Genomic DNA, 25437 nt, shown 5'->3' with positions numbered 1-25437 from the left:
TAACATCAAATTTAAACAGTCAAAGACTTGTTTTTACTAAAACAACGGACGCCATGAAATCCGTTCACAGGGTAAATTATCACCCCATGCATTTAATTAATATTTTCAATGTTATTGTTAATTAAAGTAAGAAATAGCTTTAAATCATACAACTTGCGTCACCCGATCCAGGCTCTTCATGTTAAATGTACTTCTTATCTGATGTGCAAATGTGGAAACTTCACTCCATTCAATGCATTCAGCAAATAACTCACTCGAAATACTGTTATCGTGAAGCTAACAGCTGCAGAGCGCAACTCAAATAGCTATTTTTTTTTAATTTCCATGTTTATTCTTAATCTTACCAAATTTGCTGTGATTTGTATTTGGCAGCGCTATTTTTGTAATAAACTTGATCCAGGATTGATACTGATTCTATATGTGATAACCCCACCCTGGAGGCCTTGATGTAAGGCTGGTAATATGTTTAAATTCATACGGTATATCATTGCGCTCCCATCCTCTGTCTGCACATGACCTGGTTTAAGGGCGAATTGCAGCCAGAATCGATGCGGCCAAGTTGCCATCAATGTTGCTGCCCGAACAGCTGAAGAGACGTGCGCGCCCACGCCGAGACGGAGCCAGACCAGTATGCGCCGCGACGGGAGCAGTATTGAGCAAAGATCCTGGTATTGAGTTCCCAAGCGGGGAGTGGGAAAGGGCGTGGACGACGGACGACTTGCTGAGCCTTCTGTGAGTGCCCAGAGAGATGGAGTAGCGCAGACAGACAGACAAACAGAGAGAGAGGGAGGGAGGGAGTGAGTCCTGGCAGCGATAAGCCCAGGCAGGCAGGGCTCGGGGACGAGCAAAGGAAACATTGCCTGGCCGCGGACAAAGACACTTCCCTTACAAGGTGGATTGCAGCAGCGAGCTACATTGCACGTAACCATCAAGATCGGGGACATCAGAATATTACATTTGGAAGTGATTTCACATATTTGATTGACCAAATATGATCGAAGGAATACAGACGAAAAAGGTGGAGAAGAAGCGTACGCGGAAATGGCAGAAACTGCCCGGCAGAAACACCTTCTGTTGCGATGGCAGGATCATGATGGCCCGGCAGAAGGGAGTTTTCTACCTCACCGTCTTCCTCATCGTGGGAACCAGTGCGCTGTTCTTTGGGTTTGAGTAAGTAACAATAACAGATAAATCCAATCGCTGTCGGAGGGCGGTGGAAGGATTATAATAAGGCTTTGGAGGTTCCAAAGTTGCAGGAGTCATTATTATTTCGGCTGCAAAATATTTTGTGACTGAGGGTGGAAAACTGTATTTGGAGAATAGCTTGAATCAGTATGAAAGCCATTCCTCTTTGACCACTTAGCGTGTGGTCTGCGTCTGATCTCCATGAATTTTATATCGTGTGCATTTGTAGCATCTTTACATCCTCCTTGCATTAGCACCTGTCACATCACAATTTTACACAGTATGTGCTATTTTTTAAAGTAAATAACACATATTTCGGGGGTTGTTTGAGCAAGTTTCTAATATTACATTAAAAAAAAAATTGTTACTTGATAACGCCGTGACCTTGGCAGCTATGGAGTCTCCGTGCTGTTTAAAAAATATGCGTGACACACTGATACATACTGATAAAACTGGTTTCGCAAAGTGTGGTTTAACGAAGTAATTCAACCCAAAGGAACACAAAAGGATACAAGGTGCACTGGGAATGGGCAACAGCAGGGGAGCTGGAGTGATTCTTATCGTGCTGACGTTTGCGATGAAACGATGCGTCTTAATTTGATTTCCTTCTTGCTGTCGCACTTGGCAAATGCAGATAAAATGGCTTGCTGAATCTTTCAACTGGGAGTCTTTCATTTGTAGGAGTTACCATCGAATGATTGGTTATTATACTAGAATCGTTTCTCTTTGCATCTACTAGAAGGGAATTAAAAAACTTTTAAAACCAATTTCCTTCGAGGTTTCCTAAACACTTTATGGGGGGAAAAGTCTTGAATTGTTTCTTCGACTATCCAGGTTAATCGCGGACACAAAATGGGTATCTGACAATCGGTTTCCTTTTACCTGGATGTCGGAGTTGGGTTCTAGCTGCATGCCAGTCAGTCAGACGATTGTCTGGTCCTCTCGCCACCCCTCTCCCACCAGGAGCAGTGCAGCTGGCCGTCTGAAGCAGGGTCTCGCCCGAAATGTCACCATTCCTTCCATCCGGAGATGCGGCCTGTCCCGCTGAGTTACTCCAGCATTTTATGTCAACTCCCGTTGAAACTAGGATATGCAGTTCCTCCTCACAAAGCATACTAATGTTTGAAGACACCGTTAATATATTGAAGGAATCTTCTTGTCAATGAAATTCTATCAAATGTCTTGAGGATGAATGGAAGAAAGTAAGGAGAAAAAAATCTTGATTTTTGAAATAATTAAAAAAAAATGCAACAGGTCCAGATGGGGCCAACATTGTTGCTTTGATTTGCTAAGAACACATGTATGTAATCAGCCAGGTGTTGGAATTCTACCAAGACAAGGATTTTATTTTATTCCCTTGATCATCACTCAAAATATTTTTTTTGTTTTGGAAATTAAGTTTCTTGTATTAAATGAAGACTTTTAGACTGACCTTCATTGAAATGGTCCCTAATCTTGATGCATGTGGTTCATGAAAATAGTAAAATTATGATTACATAGATATTTCCATTTAATGGTTGTTGGGCCCTTGCCTTGTTTTATGTTTTATCTTTTTGGATAATCCATAGCAAAACCTGTGTGAAAACAGGGAATTATCAACCAGTTAGCCTGACATCCGTGGTGGGGAAGATGCTGGAGTCAATTATAAAATTAAAAATGGCGGCGCATTTGGATAGCAGTGATTGGTCTGAGTCAGCATGGATTTACAAAGGGGAAATCATGCTTGACAAATCTTCTGGAAATTTTTGAGGATGTAACTAGGAAAATGGACAAGGGAGAGCCAGTGGATCTGGTGTACCTGGACTTTAAGAAAGCCTTTAATAAGGTCCCAATTAGGAGATTAGTGGGCAAAATTAGAGCACATGGTATTGGTACCAACCTTGTTTAGGCCTGCAAGCCAGTTAAGCTTCATGTGGTAACATATCCTACATATTATTCTGTATATATGATTTTTTCCCCCAGTTTTTTGGGTATACATTTCAGATTTGTTCTGTGTGGAATAAGTCTATACTTTTACAACAGATCAGTGGGCATATAGTTTGAGATCATAATACATTTGACCTTCAGTCCCCTGTCATATTTTGAGAAGGCCTACAGAGTTTTTGGGCAGAGCATTGAAGTAGTGGTATAGGGAGGTTTCACGGCAGTCGGGTCATGACCCATGACCTGTACTGTTGCTACCCTACTCCAAATGGATTACACGCGATGTACTGCAGGTAGGCACTTATCATTGTTTCCAGCGTAGCGGGTCCGTTAAAACTCGCTGAAATTGTCAATTTTTGCGCTGTAAATAATTATGGAAATCGGGATAAGCGTGAGAGACATTTAGCATACTTCAGAATACCAAAAGTGAGGAGAAATGATGGTAGAGGGAAACGAGAGCTGAAGGGACAACAACAGCCAGAGTGCTTGGCGAACATTGGCCGTTTGCTCACTGCATTTCATCAACTAAGGCATTATTTGTGTTTTTTCTTGATTCCTTTGGCATCTAAAAAGTTTCAGAAGTGATAAATCTGGCTGTAATTTTTTTAAATCGCCCATGGTTCTCGTGGGTTTTTACATACAAAATAAAAACGCATCTGAAGAAAAATTTACAGCCAGATTTATCACTTCTGAGAATTTTTAGATACCAAAGGAATCAAGAAAAAACACAAATAATGCCTTACTTGATGAAATGCAGTGAGCAAACGCGATAATTCCCAATATTTTCAATGTTTACCAAGCACTTTAGCTGCTGTAGTCCCTTCAGTTCTCGCTTCTCTATACCTTCATTTCGCTTCACATTTGGAATTCTAAAGTTGGGTACATGTCTCTCACACTTACCCCGACTCCCACAATTTTTTTCAGCGCAAAAATTCAACATTTTGGCGATTTTTAACAGTTAGGAAAGTACGCGTTTCTAGCATTAATAACATATACCGGAAGTGACGGATGTCTTCCAGTTGGATTTAGCGGCTCCGTGCATCGAGCCCTATGACCCAGTGACCTTTCGTGCAACCTCCCTATAATTAAAAAAAATAACTGCATGAAACAAAATAATGTTGTAATTTATCACCCAATCTCCTGAGCTACCTAGAGAAGTAAAAACAAACATTGTAGAAGCATTGTTTGCAACGTTTATACCTCCTCAGATACCAGGTAGCTCTAATAAACTGGAGAGTTGCATGTGTTACACTCTTGTATTAAAAAAAAGTACGAGGAAGCTAGACTAGGCAATTACTTCTAGTATACTAAAGCTGTTGGTCTAGGAGTTTGTAAGCATCATAAATCATGATTTATGGTAACAACCACTTGCGTAAACATATTAATAAAATAGAGCTAGCACATATTTCGTGATCAGTGTTTTGATGAAGCAAGCTCAAATGATGATATCTTCCTCCCCTTGGAATAAAAGAGTGGCAAAAAAGTCTGAATGAAGCATGTAAAATCATGAAGGGTATAGACAGAGAAGACAAAGAGAAGACTGTTTCCATTGGCAGAGGTTCATGATGCAAAGGCAAAATAACCACAATTAACATGGGCAAAACCCAGCCTGAGGTACCAAGGACAGTTTGAAGAAGGGTCTCAACCCAAAACGTCACCTATCCCTTCGCTCCAGAGATGATGCTTGTCCAGCAATTTGTGTCTAGAGCAGAGGGAAGTTCAATTGTAGTGTTTAATACGGTTTGGATTAATATCTGACAGGAAAGTAATTTGCAGGGTTATGGGGAGAGGATGGAGCATTGGGACCATCTGGATCCATCTTGCATGGAGCCAACGTGAACTTGACAGGCCAATAGCAGCTTATCTTTCTATAACCATTCCATGATACTGATTTTTTTTGTTTGGATTCCGTATGGGTCACTTATTAAATACTTTATGATGTGAGGAAACATTAGTCATGGGATCCTGCTGTGTAGAATTAGTGCTTGAGCTGTCTGCAAAAAGTGGAAAACTAGGCTCTGAGAGAACTTTAGTCAAATAAAATTGATCATTATCTGATTTGCATATCATTAAACTTTAAACTTAATTCTCAGTGTGTGATCAAGTATCCATTTAACCATAAAACCTGATAGTCCTAAAGTGTGGTTAAGCAAGGGGTGCAAGGAGAAATTGACCAAAATGCGAAAATTGACAGCAGTTTGAGATGCACTTTGTGCTTATTCAAAAATCATATTTAAAATGCTCCCATCAATTACAGTCCTGTATCGTTCTGCTTCTATTTTGTATGGCAATGGGCTCAATCATTAAAAAAAAATTTTTTTTGTCATTGTAAATGATAATTAATTGCCAATTTAAAGTTGATTTATAGTTATCTGCTGCACATATATATTTTTGGCTATAAATTATGTTGTCTACCTCAATATCACATCTGCATAGATTGATCAGTAATTGATCAAAATATGGTTTAAAAGAAATATGGGGAACAATAAACAGGATTAATGAAAGATCAGTGTAAGTAGGTAGATGATGATTTATATGTTTGATAGGCAGAAAGGTCTGTTTCTATGCTATATTTTGCTAAGATTCTTGTTCTGAAAGGCTTTGAATCCTGGGATTGTAACAGTGGTCTGACGATTATTATACCTAATTTCTGGGACCACAACTTGTTAATCACATGAAGCCTTTTAGAGTGCAGACCAGGTTTACTATAATGATTCTGGAGATGCGGGTTAGAAACATAGAAACATAGAAATTAGGTGCAGGAGTAGGCCATTCGGCCCTTCGAGCCTGCACCGCCATTCAATATGATCATGGCTGATCATCCAACTCAGTATCCCGTACCTGCCTTCTCTCCATACCCCCTAATCCCCTTAGGCACAAGGGCCACATCTAACTCCCTCTTAAATATAGCCAATGAACTGGCCTCAACTACCCTCTGTGGCAGAGAGTTCCAGAGATTCACCACTCTCTGTGTGAAAAAAGTTCTTCTCATCTCGGTTTTAAAGGATTTCCCCCTTATCCTTAAGCTGTGCCCCTTGTCCTGGACTTCCCTAACATCGGGAACAATCTTCCTGCATCTAGCCTGTCCAACCCCTTAAGAATTTTGTAAGTTTCTATAAGATCCCCTCTCAATCTCCTAAATTCTAGAGAGTTTGTTAGTTGTTAGTTACATACATTGAAGTTTAAAGTTGGAGCGTGCGAGAGGATTTCATGCAGATTTTAAACATAATGAGATGTTTGCACAGAAATTGTTCCCATTGGTAGATGCGTCAAGAACCAGGGAACATTGAATACATGTCCTAGTCAAAGAAACCAATCTATTTTATGAATGAAGCTTTGTCTGATTTCTGGAGGAAATATCATGGTTGCAAAATATTTGTGATTGAATATATAAAGGAGAAATTAATGAAATGTGTAGCAAAGACCGATTGATGTGGTGTTGTGTATGAATAGAGAGGTACAGTAAACACTCTAAATGATAGGAAAATTCAAATGTTTGCCATTTTTGGTGACAGTGGAAGATGCAAAGAACAACAAAAGGTGAGAAAGTAGAAAATATATTTTTTAATAGCTCATATAATTAACATTTTTACATTGGGGCATGGAGGAGGGGGATAGTGAATGGACGGAAGCAATGTGAACCTTTTGAACTCAATGGTGGTATTCTTCATGCATATGGAAGATGTAAGCAGCATACAGATGAAAGAAAAAATGTTTTAGTCGATGAAAGGCATAACATTTTGGATATTCTAAGGAAATTAGTTATCTGAGATGAGGATTTGCCAAATTAAAAGTAATAAAATGATACTCATGAGGAGGATTCCTGATTCTAAGCGTAATATTTGCAGAACCAGTTGGTGTTTTATCCAAGATTTTAAAGGTAAAGGCCGGAGTGTTTTAAATATATATATTTTGATAGGATGTATGTATTGCTGCCAAGCAATCTTCTTGAACCCTTGTGTTCCTGAGGAAGACAGGGACCTTGCCAGGTAACTACGCTATGTCCTCTTAAAACTTTATAAACTGTTTCCCAATAAAATATATTGCCTCTCATTTTGTTTCCTTAAGTATTATCTGCATTTTCATACACAACGTTTATATCCTTAAGCAAGTATTTATTTAGTTAAAGTACAATTTCATCTGCAAAATTCAAAATTGTGCCCTTTACATGCAAGTCCAAGTTAGTGATGTATTAAAAAAAAAAGAATTATGTCAAAGTAGTGAATCTTGGAGAACTTCCAGTTAATAACTTCCTCCAGCTTGGAAAACTAACCATTTATCACAGCCTATAGATACTGTATATAATCACTGTTGTTCTTACTTGCAGTCTTTATTGTCTTTACAAAACAGATTAAAATAACCCTCTTTTGACTTTTCTATATTAATTCATGCTCGACCAAGTGCTTGCTAGTTTTCTCTCATGTTATTACGCTTACAAACATTAAATGGATGTACACTTCTTGGTTACTATCGTTAAGTTTCCTTTTAGCCACTACTGATAGATCACCTTTTAGTCCCAATGTAGCACCTATGATAATCCCTTGTACCATTAATATGCCTAGTGAAGACATTTAAATTCCTTTGTGTGTTGTTAGCCTCTTGACATTTTATTCTATCATTTGCTTCATTCTTGTCACTGCAATCCTTTATTGTATTTTGTGTGACCACTTGTTTTTGAATATCATGAGCTATTTTTCATTATTCATCAGGCTGTTTTGAAGTATCTATTTTCATTGAACTCTTTCTTTTTTTGCTTGCTTTTTTGATAGTTATCAATACTGACATGTAAATATGCAAATGTACAGGAGGGAGGTTAAAGCTTCAGTTTTGTAGCAATGGGATTAAACAAACAGAATGGTATTAATTCTTGTTTCTGGCAGTTGTACTTGAATACATACAGTGTATGTAGGTCATTTTGAAGGTCTAACTGCAACAAATAAGATATTTAAAGCTATTAGTTGAATTATATGAGATTAATTTATGTACTATTATCTCCTTTATCTTGTGTCTTGAATTGTACACATATGAAGGAATTTTCATAATCTCTACATTGCTTGTTGACAAGGACATTGACCTTTGGAATCATGCCATCTTATTTTAATAATTGACCAATGAATTGTACAAATTGGAAGCTTTTGAGGTTATGGTGTTCCTTCTAAACAGGCTGTAACAATTACCAGTACTGTGTAACACAACGTTTTAATAAAGCTTTGTATTTGAGGTCATTACTCTTGTGTTGAGCAGCAAGTACATAGTTAAGTTAGTTTTGCTTTATCACACACAAAAAAACATGTATCTAATACATTTGAGAGGGAAAAGGAAACAGTTAATCAGTTTTGCATCCAAATAATTTTGGCAAAGTCTCATTAAAATAACAGGAAGGTCATTTTCCTACAAATGACTAAAGCAAAGGAGAAAATTAATAGGTTACGAGATATGTTTGAAGCCCAGAGATTTTGTCTGGAGGGCTGGTGAAGAATGAGATGTATTGGATACCGTACATAATTAATCTTAATACAATGCTAAGATACCTTTGGAATCTGTGGAAATGCTAATGATTGTTTGGTGCTTTATAACTTTCAGTACATGTTGTGGAGGCAACGATGAAACATTCATGGGGGGTGGGTCACTGCGAAGTGGAATGGAAGGATGGGAAGGCGGATTTAATTGTTTAGCCTCCAGGTCTGAGACCATGGATTTTTTGGATTGTACGAAATCTATACTGTGTCTAATTTATGTGCTGCTGCTAAAAGCACATAGTACCTAAATGATCGGTGGTACACTTGAGTATTGAAATGTTTAATGAATCTAAAAAAAACGTACTTGAAAATTTGTTACAAACTTGATTTTTGCCTTTCTTTTCCCTTTCTGTCATTCTGCCCCCCACTTGCTCATACATTGAAATGATTAATGAATCTAAAAATGTATTATGTATCTGATTTTGCTCATTTATATTACTGTCACTCTCCCACCTTGGCCATTAATGACCAAGATTGAAACTGAGAATCCAGCAATGTTTTACTCGAGCTATCTTATTTTTTTTAATATTTAATTTAATTATTTTGCTTTGGTTATTCCTCATGTAAATATTTCCACATCAGCCTGTGTATGCTCATATTGTTGAAAATTCTTCTTCAATTATGCTGATGGAGTAATCATTAGTATTTGTGGTTATTCTAGCCCATGGGTGCAGATACAAGATAAAAGATCATTATCTATCTATCTATCTATCTATCTATCTATCTATCTATCTATCTATCTATCATATAAAACTCTCGTGCCATCCGACCGGCTGCCGTCCGGCGGCCTTTCTGCCTTTTGAGTTCCATCGTGTGATGTCACAATGCCCAATGCTCGCAGATGTCCAATCGGAATGGCCGATGCTCGCAGATGTCCAATTGGAATGGATCCATTTACATGTACGGCTGCCGGCTGCATTTCTTCCTATGATTCCTTGCCACGCCGAATCCAGACGCACACTTCCCGAGATATTTTCCATTTTGGTAGAGATTTCACTTTTCTTTCAAAGTATCCGGTCCTCATTACATTTCGTCGTGTTTAAGTACACGTTTTTAATCAAATCCTTCACCTCCCCCCCACCCCCCACCCCAATATTTCAAAAATAAACTGGCTTCTCACCCATAGAAGCAGCCATTTGGGTAGACATTTCACTTTTCATTCCAACTACCACTCCTCATTAGATTTCGTTATGTTTATGTCCACATTTTTCATTAAATCCTTCTTCCCCCCCCCCCCCCCCCCCCCCCAACTCACTCATTTTGTTGCCTCCTGCTGGCCAGCGAACATAACAGCTGCTGGCGCCCGCATCTGGCCTCTTTCTGCAAGATGGGGGGGCGAGAGGGTCACATCTCTCAGTCTGAGCTGTGAATAACACTGAACACAGTTTGGAAATGCTAAAGCTGTGTTGTCTTTGATTTGGAAATGCTAAAGCTGTGTTGCCTTTGGTTTGGAAATGCTAAAGCTCTGTTGCCTAATTTAAGTTGCCTTGCATTCTATATAATTAAAAGTCTAATCTTGAAGACTTCCTGTTTGCGCTTCATATTGATTTTAGAAACCACGTACGACTGTGATGTTTGGCTATCCTACTCAGGGTCCCCCCTCCGCTCATCAGGTGCCGAGGATTTTTCCCATTGATGAAAAATAAAAGAGTAATTAGTGTTTTAAAAATGTTGAGATTCTCTCTCCTGTCAATCATGACATGAAGGCCACGCCCCTTCTGGTGGAAGGGGAGGGACTATAAAACCCAGGAGTGTGGGCGTGGCCCAGTCTCTGTAAGATGGAGGAGGGAGAGGTCACGACTCGCTGTCTTTAGTGGCCTTGCACCCTGCTTGAAATGGTATGAAACTGCACTTGAATTTGGTGGCCTTGCAGCCTGCTTGAAATGGTATGAAACTGCACTTGAATTTGGTGGCCTTGCACCCTGCTTGAAATGGTATGAAACTGTACTTGAATTTGGTGGCCTTGCAGCCTGCTTGAAATGGAATTTCAAGGAATAGCTGTGAGTCAACTGCCAGCCCACCAGCTGTGAGTGAGCTGCCAGCACAACAGACTTGAGTGACTGAGCCGTAAGCCCAATAATCCATTTCACCCACAATGTCCATACTGGTCCTCTGGAAACCAGTCCCTTCAGCCCACAACACCCATATTAGCGTTCCAGAAAGCAGAAATGAACGGTTTGATGCAGACTGAGAAAATGAATTGGCTGAATTTGATATTGAGTCTAGAATGTTGCAATGTGACTGCATGGAAAAGGAGGTATTTGGGTTGTGCCTCATTATAACAGTGCAGGAGATCACAGATAGGCTGGTCAGAAAAAGAATGGGATGGAGAATGGAAGCAAGAGGCAACTGGAAGTGCAGGATTGCCCCGTATATTGAATAAGGATCCTCTGCAAAGCAGTCATCAATCTGCATTTTATTTTTCTGGCCAGTGTAGGAGAATACTCTGTGAACACTTAAAACAATACAATAAACTAGAAGTGCAAGTGAATTGCTGCTTCTCCTGGAAGTTCTGTTTGGCTATCTGGATATGGGAACGGAAGGTGAAGGGATGTTGCATCTCCTGCATTTGCTTTGGAAAGTGCTGTGTCTCAGTGTGATTTGTGGGGATGGAAGAACAGACCAAGAAGATGAGAAGGGAACAGTTCATTTGAAATACTGAGAAAGGATGAGAAGATATCTGATGATGGACTCTTGTTGGACGTGGCTGACTTTGCAAAGAATAACCCATTGATGATGGTAGGTGAGGACCACAGGAGCTCTGTCCTTGCCACCAACCCTCATTTAGCTCCACTCTTTACTTTTCTTTCCTCTCTGATTTAAAAAGTTTGCAGCCTTTTATTTAAAGATACAGCATGGAAACATGCCCTTTGGCCTACACAGTCCACGCAAACCATTGATCACTTGTACACTAGTTCTGTGTTGTCATAGTTTCACATCCTTCACACTAGGGCAATGTACAGTAGCCAATTACTCTACAAGCCTGCATGTTTTTGTAATGTGGGAGGAAATTGGAGCACCTGGAGAAAACCCATGTGGTCACAGGGAGAACGTACAAATGCCATACAGACAGTGCCTGTTGTCAGGATTGAACATGGGTTTCTGGTGCTGTAAGGCAGAAGCTCTGCCACTGCACCACCCTCACTTCTTCACAATAAGTCTTGGCCTCAACTCCAAATCCCTTCCAACTGACTCCTATCTGTTAATCAACCCTCCTCGCCTCACTTTGCCTTTTGCTTGCTAACTCCTTGCCTCATCCCTCTCCCTATTAATATTGGCTAATTTTCCTTTACCCTATCAGACCTGAAACGTTGACTATCCATTTCACAGATGCTGAGTTCCTCCAACAGCTCTCCTTTTTGTGCTGCTGATGTGGGAAACTTTGTTCTCTAATCAGCCGAAGAGATAAATCTACAGTCTTTCACTCTTCATTTTTATATGATCAAAATAAATGAAATATTTTGCCTTGGCATGAATTTGCACCTGGTTTATTGTGCAGCACCCTAGTTGTTGTGCAGTAAATGCACCTCTTAGCTATTTTTCTCATCGATTACTTAGTGTGTATGTTTAACCAGGGTTTTGATAGTAAGTTCAACATTTCAAATCTTGCAACTCACTAGACCTTGGTTGCACTTGGAACGTGTTAAACTGCAAACTATCTGTCTCCGTTCAGATTGAGGGAATCAGAAATAGAATGGTTTCCATGAGACAGAGCAAAGTGTTATTGGTGCAGGCTCCTCTTACAGATCCTTCTATCTTAAACCATTTATTCACAACACTCGTGGCTACCTTCATCCTCTCATTTCCTTATATTGAGGGTACTAATGGGGATCAATGTAACATAAAATATTGATAATCATAGCATGTCTCATGCCAATGTGTGATTAAAATAAACAAAATTAATATGATTTAACGCTTGGAAGTAGCTAAGATAATGTTGAAATTTTAAAAGGGTAACGTTTTTGCCCCGCAAAACTTTAAGGTCAATTAATGATCAATAAGTTCCAGGATGTATTTTGGAAATTGAGTTCACTGAATCAAAGGTTGATGAGGTGATACCAAGTAAGACATTTCTGGAGCAATACATGATGTCGGAGGAGAAAGTGAAGTAGGTAGTAACCTGTCCCACGGTACGAGTTCATTCAAAGAGTTCTCCCGAGTTTGCCCTGATTCGAACTCAGAGATTTACGGTAATGGCCGCTGGCAGGTACTCGGGGCTCTTGTGGACATTTTTCAACATGTTGAAAAATCTTCACGAGTCTTCCCGAGCTTACCTGCCGTTAGCGAGTCTTCCCGTTAGCGCTACCTGCCGTTAGCGTTACGAGTCGCTAAGAGACGTCCCTGAGCTCCGACGTACCCGCTACATTCATTCTACATGCTTACCACGAGTTAGATTTTTTTTTAAACTCGGGAGAGCACTTGAATGAACTTGTACAGTGGGACAGGGCTTTTATGGTGACACAAGTTTACAAATGCTTTTAACTCCTGATCAACACAATAAATTCATCCATTGTTTAGTTTTTTGCATTATCTTAGTTTTTAATTTATTGAACTTTTTAATGTTTGTTTATTATATCTATTGAGTACTGTGTTTACAAATCTCTGAAACTGTTGCAAGTAAGAAAGATGTTCCGTTTTGGTACATGTGACAATAAAATGTTCTTGACACTTGATTCTGTTGGAGAAGGCTACAAAGGCGTAGCCTTTTGATGAGAACTGACTCACGCCTTAAACTATGTGTAAATAGGAATACTAAAGGTGCATGTCAGTTTCATTACATCCGCACAGTCCAGGCCACAACTTTAAAGGTCAACTGTCACTACTAAAGTAGCGACTAGTCGTAGAGTTTTTTTAATGTAAATATTGGATCAAATGAACGAAGCACATGGTTTGGCCATTTGTTCCCTTGAGCTTGCTCTACCATTCAATAAAATAATGGGTTGAAAGCGGTTTGAATAATGCAGTCTGTAGAAGGGTCCTGACATGAAACGTCGCCTTTCCATGTTCTCCGGGGATGCTGCCTGACCTGCTGAGTTACTCCGGCAGTTTGTGTCTTTCCAAGATAAAGGGTTACCTGTTTGTAACCTTGGCTCTACACTCCCACCTACCTGAGGTAACTTTTCACATGTTATTTATCAAGAATCTATTTGCCAATACATTCATAATTTTCAAAGACCCTGCTTCCACTGATTGTTGAGGACGAATGGTATCACCTTTGGCGGTAATTATCAAGATGGTGCTCGTACGTGACACCGCAATCATTCCAATTTTTTTACATCTCAATTCTAAGACTGTCAATTATGCTTTAAAAAAAAAATTAGGCTTGACACTGGATATAATCTAGCACTACCTTACATAACTGAGGCATTACCTCCCTACTTTTGAGATCAGTTCCCCTTGCAATAACATATACCATTCTTTTAGCTTTCCTAATTAATTACTGTATCAGCATTCGGGCCATTTTAGAATCCTGTTTTATATCACGATAACAATCTCTCGCCACATATTAAATCCATTTTTACATATTTTTCCTGCCAAAATGGACAATTGCCCATTTTCTTACATTATACACCATTTGTTGGGTCATTGTGCACTCACCTAACCCATCCATATCCCTTTGCAGTCTCCTATGTCCTTCCTGTTAAATTTTAGTAAATAACATGATTATTTCATCATTATACATTTGATTGGGGTAACTATCTCTAGGCAGAAGAAAAATGCTGGTGCTGAGCCCTGGTTTAGTACAGTTTTATTCAGTTTTTTCCATGATTGTTGGAAGTTGCAATTTCTTTCCTTGTTATATTTTGTTCCGCTTGTAATGTCTTGCATTGATTTGGGACATTTAGCAGGTACAATGGGTAAGATGTAACACTGTTTAGCTGGTCAGATGTTTACAATCTCCAAGGAAACCACTTTAAACATTATAAAGTCTACATAGGACACTCTGAACTCAGGCTGGCGCAAGGAGATTATAGGTTTTCTCACTAATATGTTTATTATGTAAATTATATTTTTACTTAAACTGCCATTACATGGTTGCACATGAGCTGGAGATTATTTGTCTTAAATCATCCTCTTCTGCACAATTACTGTTTTTTGAAAACCCAGGAACCACATAAGCAAATGTCCACATTGATCACATAAATTGTTTGAACTTGCTGCACATTGCTTTGTATTATTTACTGTAAAAGATAACTAATGAGTTACTAATTGTTACTGATGGCGTTAACACGTCTTATTTGTGTGCTAATTTGCTTAGTTTTTGTAATGCCAGGAAACCTTGTTAGAGGCTAATTTCCTGACAGTCATCATTAACAAAAATTAAAGCTGAAAACCATTATAACATGAGGACTCAAGCAGTTTTAGTGCAGTAACCTCACAGGCTTGAGAGTATTGTCTGCAACTAAACCATAGGTTCACCGGTGGGACTAATGTAGATGGGGCATGCATGGTCGGCATCGGCAAGTTGGGCTGAAGGTCCTGTTCAATGCCTCATGACTCTCTATTTAGCAGCTTGGATAGAAATTTGGCTAAGTAACAGGAAATTGAGAGTAGTGGTGAAAGGTGTCTTGGATAGGAGGAGAAGTGTATTGTGGGTTTACCAGTGGTCAGTATGAGGATCACTAGTTTTGTCATTAACTCTAGACTTTCGCATTTGAACACATGCACACATAGTCCAAGGAGAGATTTAAAAGGGTAAATTACCCTTTGTAACTGGAACAAATAATGCTTTCCTCCTGAGCTGTTGATTTGATGGCACTGTTATAATACAGGCAAAAATATCTGCAATTTCCAGTATAAAAATTGCCGTCCAATCTGCCAGCTTTTCTGAATAATTTGGTAGAAGGTTTTTTTGTTTTGTTTCAATCATTTGTCTCTTGCCGTTACTTGAATTGTAAATAATGACAAACGCCATCATCATTTGTAACCTGGGTAACTGATTTGTGACAACATTTCAGTCTTTCACCTTCCAATGAAATCCTGGGGGAATCCTGAGCTACTTGAAATATGGCTACCTACGTAACAAGTGTATTAGCCCACATTGTGGTCACTCTGGTTGTAGTACAGCCCAAATACTGAACTCTCGCTACTAGTGATCCATTTCTAGTGATATCATAGCCAGTCACTGCCTTGCCTGAAGCCACTGAATGTATTACTAAAAACTTCCATTGAACTGTGACTGCAGACCCCTCTGTATGTATCACCATTGTACATTATGGATAGTGAACTGGAAACTGAAGGTGTTAAATTTTGTTTCTGAAATTTTGTATTCTAATTTGATTTAACAGGCAGGTGATAACACTTTGATAGACGGGCAGAATGGTGGCGCAGCGGTAGACTTGCCGCCTTACAGCGCCAGAGACCCTGGTTCGATCCTGACTAAGGCATCTGCCTGTACAGCATTTTTATGTTCTCCCCGTGACCTTGTGGGTTTTGTCCGGGTGCTCCGGTTTCCTCCCCACTCTAAACATGTACAGGTTTGTAGGTTAATCGGCTTTGGTAACAATGGTAAATCATCCCTAGTCTGTGTGTGTAGGGTAGTGTTTGTGTACGGGGATTGCTGGTCGGCGCGGACTTGGTGGGCTGAAGGGCCTGTTTGCACGCTATATCTTAAAATTAACTTTTCTTGTACTTTTTTTTGGTAAAAAGTGAGCTGTATTTTTTGTTTGAGAAATGGGACAAAGCTGAGAACTTGGTGATAATTGGCAAACTTATTTTGAGACCATAGGAATGCTGGTGTTGGAAACTGGAATTACTGTGTTCATTCAGAGGGAACTAAGTTTTCCAATGAAGGCAAAGGATATTGATTGGATGGTAGAGAGAGTCTTGTTGTTCATCCTATAAATAGCTGTATCTACAAGTGTATGTTGCTAACATGAAGGCAACTGGAATCAAAAGTATATAATTACAAAACACTAAAATGTAGCTAGTTCAGACCTTTTGAAAACATTAATTATTTCCATTCACAGTATAAGGGAGAAATTAAAAAAAGGAATGTTTATAAAGCAAGAAGATCCATTTAACAATAAAGATATTAAATCCAAATTAGAGTATGGAGGCCTAAATTAGATAACCTTCACAAAAGGCAGCACCATGGTGCAGATGGTACAACTGCTGTCTCACAGCGCCAGATATCAGCATGTGATCCTGATTTGGGCGCTGTCAGTATGGATTTTGCATGTTCTCCCTATAACTGCATGGTTTTCTTCTGGTGCTCCAGTTTCCTCCCACATCCCACAGTTGTGCAGGGGTTTGTATGTAAATTGGCCTCTGTAAAATTGCTCCTAATGTGTAGGGGGTGGATGATAAAATGGGATAACATAGAACTAGTTTGATCAATGGTTGGTGTGCACTCAGTGGGCTGAGGGACCTATTTTCATGCTGAATCACTAAACTAACAAGGAAGTAGACAGAGGATTGTGTGTTGGGTAGTTAACCCCATCTTAACGACTGAACTGCATTTTGTGTGCTATCTTTATGCTATCTTCTACTTAACGTAATAGCTGCATGCGTCAGTGCTTATTGTCTTTTTGCCAGCTGCATGTTTGAGAAGCGCTTCAAATTATAACTTCAGCACACCAATCAAAGCTGGCCCAGGTCTAATTAAAATGAAGGAGCTTTGTGGCTGGAGCAAGCACTGAGTAGTTAAGGAAGTGAATTGAACATGGGGCAAAATAATGACAAAACATGCAATAAAATGAGTTCCAAGAATTTTGGGTGCTGCACTAAAGGTTTTAGAGGAGGTGGAAACAATAAACGGAGAGTCTTAATTCCTCTCCTTCTCCTCACTACTTCTTTCAGTTGTACTTCTCTCTAAGGGTAGGTCCTATTTGGGAGCAGCTGGTTTAGACAAAGGATTTGATGCAAAAGGTGTTTGGCACCTGCCACACTATTCCCTGAAGACAACTATGGAAGGCACCAAACTATTATGGAAATATAATCAGCGGAAGAAATCAACTCGTAGACAACATTGACTATCTTTAACAAATGTTGGTGGGTATTGCAACCTACAACTTGGGTGTGCAAGATAGAGAGCATATTTGTGGAAAATGGCAGCATTGGCATCAGATCATCATGGCAGACTGATCGATCTCATAATTTGCACGTTGAGACTGTTTCCAACAAACATTATGTACATAAGAACTAGGAAAGGGAAGATATCTGAAGCAACTTATGCCAGAAGGTTCCAATAGTGCTTCCGTGTCCAACATGGTTCCCATGTATTTGTGTTGCACTGTATCATGTTCATATTATCCCAAAATCTCAACTAATTAGTTAACATATGGAAACATTTTCGAGTCCATAGGTCCATGAAGGTGGCAATGCAAATAGATAGTGGTTAAGACAACATTTGGTATGCTAGCCTTCGTTGATCAGGGTGCAGAGCATAAGATTCAGGAGACAACATTTAGTAAACATGCAATTTTAAATAGCTTCAAATCGCACACAATATCATGCTAAAGTTGTCCGGGACAGGATCTACCTTGCCCCCTGCATTATTGAAACCCTCATGAGTGCTTATGTTACATCCCAACTCTGCTGCTTCATTAGCCAATAATACAAATGCAATATTTAAGAAGCAGAAATGGCCAGTTCTGATATTGGCAGTAAAAATGTTACTTGAAATTGGACAATTGTATATTGAGTCCAGAAGGCTGCAACATGACTAAATGGAATATGTGGCATTGTTTAGCTTAGTTTAGAGCCACAGCGTGGAAACAGGCATTTTGGCCCACCGAGTCTGCGATTACGATCACCCATGCACTTGTTCTATCCTACACACTAGGGACAACTTACAGATGCCAATTAACCTACAAATATGCATGTCTTTGGGGTGTGGGAGGAAACCAGAGCACCCAGAGAGAACCCACGCGGTCACGCGGAGAACATACAAACTGCGTACAGATAGCACCTGTAGTCAGGATCGAACCTGGGTCTTTGGTGGTGTAAGGCAGCAACTCTACCGTAGCACCACTGTGCCGCCCATTGTCCTCAAGCTTATGTGGGCTTGTTACATATTGTGTGTATTATTTATTTATACCTCAATAGTAAACTGGTTTTAGTGTTTCATAAAAATTTCACTGTAAATTTAAAGATCGGGTGTGAAGATAGGCTTGAATCCACTTGTTTTGCCCAAGGTAACTGTTATCTACTGAAGTAAAGTCATCATTATTATATGGATTTCATGCTATATTTTGAATAACATTGAATAATGCTATTCTTTTAGATTATTACTTTGATTAATCAATGTATTTGCACATAATTCATTCAAGCTATTTATTTTTTCCTTGTTTGGCATTGTGTAAATAAATGAAGTACGAGTAAATTGCTAGATGTTGTGGCAGGTTCCCAAAAGCTATGTCTCATGGTTGATCATTACCCCTATATCAAACCTTAATAAACCTTTTAATTAATATGTTGTTGAAATCCTATTCTGGTGATTGGATGAGTTTCAGTGTTAATTCCAAGTCCTGTAGAATGTAAATCTATTTCTGCAGTTCTTTTCTTATCTTAGATTTGTAATAACATACAGGAAGACCAATCAGCCCATTGGAGCCATGCTAGCTCCAAGGGGAGTACTTTTCTTGATTAGTACGGGTGTCAGGGGAGACGCAGGAAAATAGGGTTAGGAGGGAGAGATAGATCAGCCATGATTGAATGGCAGAGTAGACTTGATGGGTCGAATGGCCTAATACTGCTCCTATTACTTATGGCCTTATGACATAATGCCATTAGTCCCACTTCCCTCTCTATATTTCCTGGTACCTTGCAATTTATTCTCTGTAATACATGTTATCATCCCACTTTGATTATTTTGCCATTAACCTACACCAAGGGGTCATTATAATGGATAATTAACCTACCTGCTCATCGTTGTGAGGTAGGGCAATGGCAGAGGTCCACCTGGTAATTGAAAGAGTGTGCATTCTCCAAACAGAATTGACCGCGGGAGAGCAAAGAAGGAAGCGATTTGAACTTTTTTTTCGCCTTCCATCACAGAGAGGAATGTGGAGGAGTCACTGAGGTGGATGTTTTGCAACATGTTGTTAAATGTTAAAATGTTTTTTGTGTGTTCTGTTGCTTTTTATTTGTATGACTGACTTGGCAAATGAAATTCCTCGTATGTTGCAAAACATACTTTGCTAATAAAGTATTATTGTGATTGTGTGAATAGATTCCTGGTGATGTGATCTCCTGTATGTGTTTTTGCTGTATTCCTAAGGATGAAATCACTGGAGAATCAAGTATAGGAAATGCAGGAAACAAGTTGTGCTTCAATAGGTGGGCAACTTTGCCACTTAAATGTGCAATTTGTAGTTGCATCCAAACTGTAGTCACAGGCAGCACGTGCATTGCATGCAATGTTTCTGGTGGTTGCCAACATTTCCCTCCTTAATCCTAACAATTTTGTCTGATATGTATAAAAAAAGATGATCTGTTGAGTTTTGCACCATAACTTCAAAAACAAATATTTTATGCCATGTTATTGTGTAGCTGATAACAGTAAGTGTTTTCTAAACAGCTGAAGATGAATATGTGAATTTTGAATTAAGAAACGTGAAATGGTTGCTTTTAAAGGATTCCTACAGCCCAAATTGTATAATGCTCCAAGGGTTAATCCAAGTTTAAAATTTTACACAGAAACAAAAAAAACAAAAAAATAGAATTTGGTTATGTTGCACCCTGACGTTCTAATCAACATTTAATTGCGTGGATCATTTTAGGTGCTTTGCGGTTAATTATCTATCCAGGAATAGACACAAAGTGCTGGAGTAACTCAGCGGGTCAGGTAGCATCTCTGGAGGAAAAGGGTGTGCGATGTTTCTGGTCGGGACCCTTCTATCGGGTTAGGCAGATTGATGTCTGAGCCTGTCCTGGGCCTTTCCAGGTTTGCACTGCAACTGGGATCACTTGCCCAGCCCACTCAAGCAAATAGTTTGCTGTGGAATGCTGGAAATGTTCTCAGGAGGAGTGCAGCACTAATGTGCCGCATTTGCTTTCGCCTACGTGTTATGTTGCCAGGGAATATTCCCTACGGGGTTTCCCTCCTTTATGGTTGAAGTAACTTGTCTTTGCATCACTTCTGAGGGGAAAAGAACTTTGACTGTAAACAGGCAGGTGTTTGTGTTTACGGCATTGTATTTCTATGCTCTGAGAAAGATACAGAGTGCAGAATATAGTTCACAACATTATATTGCATCAGTTCCCATAATGTTCCGTTATTGAGGTAGGAATAGGCTTCTCTAGGTCAGTTCAAGACCTAATGGTTGTAGGAAAGTAGATGTTCCTGAACCTGGTGGTGTGAAATCTTCAGGGTTCTTTATCTCCTGAAAGTAAGCAGGTACAGCAGGCAGTGAAGAAAGCAAATGGCAAGTTGGTCTTCATAGCGAGAGGATTTGAGCCAGGGGATCCTACTGCAGTTGTACAGGGTGCCAGTGAGACCTGCTGTATTGGGTGCAATTTTGGTCTCCTAATTTGCGGAAGGACATTCTTGCTATTAGAAACTTAGAAAATAGGTGCAGTAGGCCATTTGGCCCTTTGAGCCAGCACCACCATTCAATATGATCATGGCTGGTCATCTAATCAATACCTCGTTCCTGCTTTCCCCTCCTTAGCCCTAAGAGCTAAACATCTAGTGAATTGGCCTTCATTGCCTTCTGTGGCAGAGAATTCCACAGATTCACAACTCTTTGGGTGAAAACGTTTTTCCTCATCACAGTCCTAAATGGCCTACCCCTTATTCTTAAACTGTGGCCCCTGGTTCTGGATGCCCCCAACATGGGGAGCATTTTTTCCTGCATCTAGCCTGTCCAATCCATTAGTATGTTCTATAAGACTCCCCCTCATCCCTCTAAATTCCAGTGAATACAAGCCCAGTCGACCCATTCTTTCATCATATGTCAGCCCCGCCATCCCGGGAATTAACTTGGTGAACCTACGCTGCAGTCCCTCAATAGCAAGAATATCCTTCCTCATATTGGAGACCAAATCTGCGCACAACACTCCTAGTGCGGTCTCACCAGGGCCCTGTACAGCTGCAGTAGGACTTCCTTGTTCCTGTACTCAAATCCTCTCGCAATGAAGGCCAATGTGCCATTAGCTTTCTTCACTGCCTGCTGTACCTGCACGCTTACTTTCAGTGACTGATGTACAAGGACACCCAGGTCTGGATGCCCCTCCCCTTTTCCTAATCTGACACTATTCAGTACTGGTAGACACAAAATGCTGGAGTAACTCAGCGGGCCAGGCAGCATCTCTGGAGAGGAGGAATGGGTGACGTTTCAGGTCAAGACCCTTCTTCAGACTGATGTCGGGGGACAAAGATAGAATGTAGTTGGAGACAGTAAGATGAGTGGGAGAACTGGGAAGGGGAGGGGATGAAGAGAGAAAGCAAGTGCTATCTGAAGTTAGAGGTCAATGTTCATACCGCTGGGGTGCAAGCTATCCAAGTGAAATACGAGGTGCTGTTCGTTCAATTTGTGTCAGGCCTTCCTGGAGCGCCAGCATGGGTGTTGTCGGTAAAGTCAAAAGCACAGTAAGTGCAGGGCCAACAATCCATTTCATGTCAAATCAATCCACTTCGAGTCGAGACAAGTCAATCCACTTCAATCCACTTCAAGTCAAGTCAATCCATTTCACGTCAAGTCAAGTCAATCCAATCCATTTCAAGGGCAGGCCGAACAACTCATTGCATTGTCATTTCATTTCCAATTTTGCATTGCAGTTTCAAGCACAGGCAGGTCAGGCCAAACATCTCATGGCATTGTCATTAAGGGCTAACAAATCATTTATTGCAAGTACATTGCAGACTCACAGTTCAGTTAATTCACAGCTTAGAATCACAGTTGTAGCCTCTCCCTCGCGGTCTTCCAGAGTGACTGACTCGTGTCCAGGCATCTGGGGCTTTATAGTTCTTTCCCCCCCCCCCCCCCCCCCCCACAGAAGGGGTGTTACCTTGATCAATGGTGATTGACAGGCAAGAGGATAGCAGTATGGTGTGTGCAGACAAAGACTGATGCTCTCAGAAGAATGAGGAATACCTTTCTTACTGTAAACAATCAGACTTGTACTCTCTTGGGAATGGTATAACTCTAAACAAGTTTATTTTCATCCAGAAAATTGCAAAACATTTTATTTTCATATCTAGGGATGGCAAATTTACTCCTGTTTCAAGTTGCAGTCTAGGTTTTGTCTCCTTCTCATCTCTTTTCTGGCTTACTTACCCTTACTTCAATCAGTCTGAAGAAGGCTCCTGACCTGAAACGTCACCTGTTCATTCCCTGCATTACTGATCCACTGAGTTTCTCCAGCATTTTGTGGTTTTCTCAAGATTCCAGCGTTTGCAGTTCCTTGTGTCTTCAGTCCTTCAGCAGTGTCTTCATTGTTGTCGATGAATGAATGGAACATGAACTAATATTTAATACTTCCTCATCCTGCTTGTCAGTCTTTTAAAATAATGCCTGAGGGTGTTGCTGTCCTGAACATCAAGGAATTAAGTTTCAGAAACTGAGCAAAAGGTGCATTACAATGCACATTTAGCACAATAAATTGAAAATCTGTTTCTACCTCAATAAATAAATCAAAAAGTGAGGAAACTGGGGTGTAATCACAGTGAGAATATCAAGTAATTAATACTTGTAAGGAGTAAGTACTAGAAGAATTATGAGCCACTGATCCACTGGACTAAGTGACACATATCACAGGGAAATGTACAAAGTTACAGAAGTAGCATATTTTGGGCAAGAATTGCAGTTGATCTAAAATTCTTTGGATTCCAAAATGATCGTGCAGAAAGATAAGGATGAAACACGCATTCAAGAAAAGTGCGAGGGTGGGGTAAAGACAGATCAGTTAACCTGATATCAGGAAAATCTTTAGATTATCAAGAATTAATATATTTTTAAGGATGAAATCAGCAGGATAGTTAGAGAAAACAGGTGGGTGTGGCATATCTGGATTTTCACAACTCCTTGACTGAGATATTGGATATTACACAACGTAAGGGCACATGATTGAGGTTGATAGAAGATTAGTTAAAGGACAGAAAATGCCTCATTTATGGTAAGGTATCTATTTTAAGAAATGTTAAGAGGTGTTTAATTGATCTTTATGAAATTTATATGGGAATGTTGGACAAACAAAGAAAAAGATGGCAATGGTATAATTTGTTTACTATTTTTAAATACTTGGAAGTGGACCCAAAACGGCACCCATTCCTTCTCTCCAGAGATGCTGCCTGTCGTGCTGAGTTACTCCAGCATTTTGTGTCTATGGTTTAAACCAGCGCCTGCAGTTCCTTCCTACATATAACAAGTAACCTATGTGGAAAGTGACTGCATTACACAGTACTGAATGGCCAAGGTATATGAATATACAAACACCCTACTGAGCTTTACATAACATAGTCTACCCACTCCTATTCTCACAGTTTACGCACATTTAAAAAAAAATTAAAAGCAACAACATAATCTGAACAAAGTCATATACTCAGTTTTGCTACTAGAACATGCTATTAACTCTCTTGAAGGTCAACAATAGTTAGGTATCACTAAAGAGACTGTATCAATTTAAAATATATTTTAGCAAGTACCACTTAATTATTAAGGTTGTGAAATATACAACCTTGTTCTTCATCAGGGGAACTTCCAATATTTTAGTGTCTTTGTGATAAGTAGACCTTTAACCATTAAAAAAAAAAAGGTGTTCTGTTGCCATGAGCACTGCAGTTATGCAACAATGATCAGGGTGCATTTTGGACTGTCCATTGGGATCAAATAATCCTCTCTGGATTTGTGTGTTCTGAGGAGGGTCATGGGTCAATGTGAGACCTGCGGACTATTGTACCAATGGGGTAAGCAGTGGCCAAAAAGGCAGACGAAGGCTGACTCTGCAATTTGCCTAATATTTAATCCAAATGCTCAAGATGACCAATTTATTAAAAAAAAAAATTATATCAGTCTTATCCCACCTTTAGTCAGGGGGATCTAGATGAGAAGAACAAGATTAAAATGGCTTACTAGTTTATATTAAAACAAATCATGTGGCTATTCAGACATAAGGCAGGCTTATATCAGCAAGCCATTCTCCTGTTCTGCAGATTGTGTGAAGCAAAAGTGTTGGATGTCAATGATGTGCTCAGAAAATTAAAGATCAACTATGCCTGAAGAAGGAAAGAACCTTCAAAATAACATATCATGCAAAACATCATGTGGGACTAATGGAATTTGAATAATTCAAAACACTATGTAGGGATGAATGCAATCATATGTTGTGCATTACACAATGTAGCATTGCACAATTTTTCTGAGAAACAATAAAAATACAGATCATTCGTCCCAATGAAGCCAACGTTGAGATTGCAAATCCTGCACGATAAATGACGATGATCTGACACAAAAGCACCTATCCATGTTCTCCAGAGATGCTGCCAGATCTGCTGAGTTACCCCAGCACTTTGTGTCTTTGAGGGGAAAAATTATGCATGGTACAAACCAAGTTTCCCGATAGGTATGGGTTTAAATTTATAAAGCAGTATTGAATTCCACGTGCCCCCACCATACCACTCCCCCATCCAGAAATATATTTTGCCCAAGATGTTCATGAAAGACAGGGATGGCATGAACAAATGCCTATGTATGGCTCCAACTCCATCATAAAATTTGCTGACGACACCACGATGGTAGGACTGATCACTGACCACAACAAATCAGCTTACAGCGAGGAGGTCCAGCACCTGGCAGCTTGGTGTACCTTGTCCTCAACACACAGAAGACGAAGGAAATCATTGTGGACTACCAGAAGACCAGAG

The 25437-nt window shown here is 39.7% G+C and overlaps 1 protein-coding gene across 3 annotated transcripts in view; it reads left to right on the top strand.

The window, feature by feature from the left end:
• Positions 1-376: 376 nt before the first annotated feature.
• The window catches only part of zdhhc9 (zinc finger DHHC-type palmitoyltransferase 9), a 78736-nt gene continuing 53675 nt past the window's right edge, over positions 377-25437 (top strand). For 2 of the 3 annotated variants that reach the window (XM_055643749.1, XM_055643748.1), the window contains exon 1: positions 377-1170. In XM_055643749.1, coding sequence (XP_055499724.1) covers positions 992-1170 — 179 coding nt within the window. In that variant the 5' untranslated portion in view covers positions 377-991. The remainder of the gene's footprint in view (positions 1171-25437) is intronic. The other variant, XM_055643747.1, reaches the window with a different exon arrangement.

Source organism: Leucoraja erinacea, chromosome 12 (genome assembly GCF_028641065.1).
Source record: "Leucoraja erinacea ecotype New England chromosome 12, Leri_hhj_1, whole genome shotgun sequence".
NCBI classification, from domain to species: domain Eukaryota; kingdom Metazoa; phylum Chordata; class Chondrichthyes; order Rajiformes; family Rajidae; genus Leucoraja; species Leucoraja erinaceus.
This window is presented reverse-complemented; position numbering and strand designations above follow the sequence as displayed.